This window comes from Octopus bimaculoides, chromosome 7 (assembly GCF_001194135.2).
Source record: "Octopus bimaculoides isolate UCB-OBI-ISO-001 chromosome 7, ASM119413v2, whole genome shotgun sequence".
Classification (NCBI taxonomy): domain Eukaryota; kingdom Metazoa; phylum Mollusca; class Cephalopoda; order Octopoda; family Octopodidae; genus Octopus; species Octopus bimaculoides.
In genome coordinates this window covers 76,729,853-76,735,015 of record NC_068987.1, presented here as the reverse complement: position 1 = coordinate 76,735,015, position 5,163 = coordinate 76,729,853, and the positions used below count along the sequence as shown (strand labels likewise).

The window sequence follows — 5,163 nt, the reverse complement described above, 5'->3', positions numbered from 1 at the left end:
TAGGCATGAGGCCTGGAATTTGAGGGAGAGGGAGTCTAGTCGATTACATCGACCCCCCCCCCCGTGCTCAACTGTTACTTATTTCATTGACTCCGAAAGGATGAAAGGCAAAGTCAACCTTGGCAGAATTTGAACTCAGAACGTAGTGATGAGTGAAATATCGCTAAGCATTTTGACCAGCATGCTAACAATTTCTGTCAGCTCGCTGCCTTACAAATAAACTAATAATGATAATAACAATAATAATAATAATAATAATAATAATAATAATAATAATAATAATAAAGTGACGATCAAATAAATGGTGCATTTGTATGTTGATAAAAGACGACCATCCCTAAATATAACATTGTCTGTTTTAACACGTAATTTCATAAGAATCTAGCAAAACAAATACATGAATGTATATATGAATATTACATCATTTAATTCTCTTTACTTGTCCTAGGTGTGATGCTGATCTTTGTCTCACTGCTGTCTGTTGCATTCTTTGGCCTTTCCCTGTCAAAGCAGAAGTGGTTGGGAATATTCTTCATTGTCATCGGTCTTGTAATAGTTGGATTACCAAATCTTTACAACAGAATTGAGGATGGAGACAAAATACAAAAATACTCTGTCATTGCAGGTAGGTTGACACATCTTTGGTTATTGTTTATTTTTTACTTGCTTCAGTCGCTGGACTGTGGTCATGCTGGGGCACATCCTTGAAGGGTTTTAGTTGAACTAATTGACCCCAGTATTTATTTTTATTTTTATGTCAGATACTTATCCAATTGGTTTCTTTTGCCAAATTGTTAAGCCACAGTGACATAAACAAATCAACGCTGGTTGTCAAGGGGCAGTGATCAAGAGACAAACACACACACACACACACACACACATGCACATACACACACATGCACACACACAAGATAGGCTTCCATACAGTTTCTTATTTCTTTATTGCCCACAAGGGGCTAAACATAGAGGGGACAAACAAGGACAGACAAAGGGATTAAATCGATTATATCGACCCCAGTGCGTAACTGGTACTTAATTTATCGACCCCAAAAGTATGAAAGGCAAAGTCGACCTCAGTGGAATTTGAACTCAGAACGTAACGGCAGACGAAATACTGCTAATCATTTCACCCAGTGGGGTAACGTTTCTGCCTACCAAACATACAGTTTCTGCCTACCAAATTCACTCACAAGGCATTGGTCAGTCTGGTGCTATAGTAGAAGACACCTGCCCAAGGTACCTTGTAGTAGTACTGAACCTGAATCCATTTGGTTGCAAAATGAGTTTCTTAACAACAAAGCCATGTGTAAAGGAATTGGTCTCTAATTCCTCACTGTGTTTTTAGCTTTATAGCTTTAAGTTCCGAGTGCAGACGCAATCGTAGTAAACCTTCTCTTTTATTCTTCTGCAGTTTACTCAATAAAATAACTGCATTTATTATATTGTGGTCGATTCAATTTGCTTTGCTGTTTCTTTTTGAAATTTTGGCATTTTATGTTTTTGCCAAAATTCTTTATTTTCTTTTTATTGTACTACTGCAATCATGAATGAATTTTCTGCTGTTGTTCTTGCTTTTTTTTTTATTGCTATTGTTATTAATGTTTATCCCAAAGTTAGCCTTGACAGAGCAGACTTATGCTCAAACACATTCCAACATTATCAAATGTGTCATTCTGTTTCCAAGGATATCATGGTATTTTGCAGAGAAATTTAGTTAATGCCAACATGTCTAAGTACTTGACTGGTATTTTATTTTATTGACCCAGAAAGCTGATATTCCCCAGTGGAATTTGAATTCAGGATGTAAAATGCAAAGGCATTTAATTTTTCATGCTCTTTAATAATTGGTGTAAGGCCAATTTTTTTACCAATTTGGATATAATTCAAATTACACTATATAACATTATTGACCCCTCACCCCACCTGGGGAATAGAATTCAAAGATGGTCATCATTGGGATGTGAACTCAGGACTACCATAATAACAATATATTCTGTTCTAGATGCTAAGTCTGCTATAGTCCAAAAAGAATTCTTAACAACAATGTGTTAAGTTGACAGCCAGGTTTCAATTTCTATTTGTGTCTATTTACTTATGTTGATTGTGTCATTGAGAAATCATATAGCAATCACAATTTACAACTGGTTAGGCATAAACACCACAACATCACATGGGAAATACATGCAGACCACAATGTTAATTTCTTCTTCCTATTCTCTCTTTCTTCTTTCTTGTTATACTCACAGTTCAATGATGAAAAGCTCTTTTCTTGGCTTCTTCAGAGCAGAGAGAGAGAGAGGGAGAGAGAAAGAGAGAGAAAGCAGCATCTTTTGAAGAAGAGAAAAATTGATTTTGTAATATTCCTGCCATTCTCAGAGTTATTGATTGTATAAGTTAAATGAAACAGCTCTTAACAAAAATTCAAAACTGGACATTGGTTTTATTTGACCAGGAGTTGACTACACTCTCTGAGTGGTTGGCGTTAGGAAGGGCATCCAGCTGTAGAAACTCTGCCAAATTAGATTGGAGCCTGGTGTTGCCATCCGGTTTCACCAGTCCTCAGTCAAATCGTCCAACCCATGCTAGCATGGAAAGCGGACGTTAAACGATGATGATGAAATCTGTGTTTCGTGTGACAGCATTTATTTGTTAGCATTTAAGTAACTCAGAAATGTCTTAAGGTATGAGCACACTTGGCATTTACCTGGGGGGACCCATAGCTCTAGGGACCAAATGCTAATCTATGCATGCTGTGGTATACATGCATGTTGTGTGTATAGGTGTCTAAGTGCAAGCTTTGCTCAAGATATTATAATATTATCAAGACAGTGATGAGCTGGCAGAGTCACTAACATTCTATAGGCATTGCAGTGGCTGTGTGGTAAGTAGCTTGCCTACCAACCACATAGCTCTGGGTTCAGTCCCACTGCGTGGCACCTTCGGCAAGTGTCTTCTACTATAGCCTCGGGCTGACCAAAGCCTTGTGAATGGATTTGGTAGACGGAAACTGAAAGAAGCCCATCGTATATATGTATATGTATGTATATATATATATATGTGTGTCTGTGTTTGTCCCCCCAACATCGCTTGACAACCGATGCTGGTGTGTTTACGTCCCCGTAACTTAGCGATTCGGCAAAAGAGACTGATAGAATAAGTACTAGGCTTACAAAGAATAAGTCCTGGGGTCGATTTGCTCAACTAAAGGCGGTGCTCCAGCATGGCTGCAGTCAAATGACTGAAACAAGTAAAAGAATAAAAGAGTATTCCAAGGAAAATGCTTAGTGGTGCTTTACCAAGATTGGCTTTGCCTTTCATCCTTTCAGGGGCCAATAAAATAAGGACCAGTTAGACACTGGTGTCTGTGTAATTGACTAGCCCTTTCTACCAAAATTGCTGACTTTGTGCCAAGATTTGAAACCAGTTCTGTCAAGACCCAATATAACAGTATGTCATTCAAAGACTTATTGATGTTTCTCTTTGTATATGACATTGTTTGATGATTTATAATTCTTCCTCTGATTGCATAAGGTGCAGGTATGGCTGTGTGGTTAAGAAGCTTATTTTACAACCATGTGGCTTTTAGGTTCAGTTCCATTGTGTGGCACTTTAGGCAAATGTTTTTACTGTAACTCAGGTCAACCAATGCCTTGTGCATGAATTTGATAGATGAAAATAACGTAAGTTTTGGTTTGTTTACATCCTGTAACATAGCAGTCCAGTGAAAGAAACTGATAGAATAAGTATCAGACTTTTTAAAATAAGTACTGGGGTTGATTTTTTCCAATGAAATCCATTAGAGTGGGCTCCAGTATAGCCACAGTCCAGTTACTGAACACAAGATAAATCCAGTGATCCTATGCCTAAATGCTATTTTTCTTATAGTGGAAACAGCTGTAAGCTAATGGAGTTCACAAGATAATTAGTTATTCCTTTGTAATCTATTTTCTTATATATATGTGTGTTTATTACCTCTGCCTACTTGATAACTGGTGTTGGTTTGTTTACATCCCCATAAACTAACTGACTGGCAAAAGGACCAATACAACGAATACCAGACTTTGAAAATAAGTTCTGGGGTTGATTTGTTTGTGAAAACCCTTCAAGGTAAAGCCCCAGCATAGCTGCTGTCCAATGACTGAAACAAATGAAAGATAGAAAGACATTTTCTAGAAATCTTACACAGACAGACCCAACAAACCATTCTTTGTAAATTTTATAGTGTTAATTTTATAGAGCAGAATCAATAGAGTGACACACAAAATGCCTTGTGAGATTTAGTTATGGCCTTTTACATTCTGAGATCAAATCCAGCTGAGGTCAATTTTACCTCCCAGAATTGATAAAATAAAATATCCAACAAATATATGAGTAAATTTAATGGACTATCCTCTCTCTCTCTCTCTTTCTAGATTTGTAGCCATGTTGCCAACATTATAGAAATCAATAATTATAATAAAAATTCTTGACTTTTCTTTCATGTTGTTTCTATTTACAGGAGAACTATTTATTGCCATGTCACAAATGTTAGCTGCCATTTTAGTGGTTTATGAGCAGTATTGGATCCAAAGGTGCAACATTCTCCCTCTTGCAGTTATTGGCTGGGAAGGTAAACACTAAGCATATCTATCTATCATCCTCTCTCCTCTCCCTCTTTCTCTCTCTTACTGTTTCTCTTCTGTACTATCTCTTACTCTCCTCTTTCATTTTAACATTTTTTCGGTGTGTTGTCTTTGATTTAATCCTACTCTTACCACCACTTCTCCCCCCTCTCTCTCTCTGTTTATCTGTCTTTTACTTTCATTTTTAACATCGTTCTCTATTCCACCTGGTTTCTTTGCTCCTCCTCCTCACACCTCATTTGTATCCCTTCCTTGTCTCCCTTACTCTCTATCTATCCTTCTCCTCCTCTCTGCATTTCTCTCTATGTTTCTTCCCCCTCTCTGCTTCTTTCTTTCTCTCTCTCCGTCTCTCTTTCTCTCTATCCAACTATCTACCTTTCTTCCTCCATCTCTGCTTTTTTACTCTCTCCCTATGTCTTCATTTCTCTATGTTTCTCTCCATCTCAATATGTACTTCTCTTTTCCTTTTTGCATCTCTCTCTCTCTCTCTCTCTCTCTCTCTCTCTCTATATATATATATATATATATATATATATATATA

At 37.2% G+C, this 5,163-nt stretch overlaps 1 protein-coding gene across 1 annotated transcript in view; it reads left to right on the top strand.

Annotated features, from left to right (window-relative positions):
* Positions 1 to 5,163, top strand: part of LOC106870267 (solute carrier family 35 member F6-like) — a 457,970-nt gene that overhangs the window by 412,210 nt on the left and 40,597 nt on the right. Inside the window, exons 4-5 of the mRNA XM_052969764.1 lie at positions 449 to 625; positions 4,499 to 4,609. Coding sequence (XP_052825724.1) covers positions 449 to 625; positions 4,499 to 4,609 — 288 coding nt within the window. The remainder of the gene's footprint in view (positions 1 to 448; positions 626 to 4,498; positions 4,610 to 5,163) is intronic.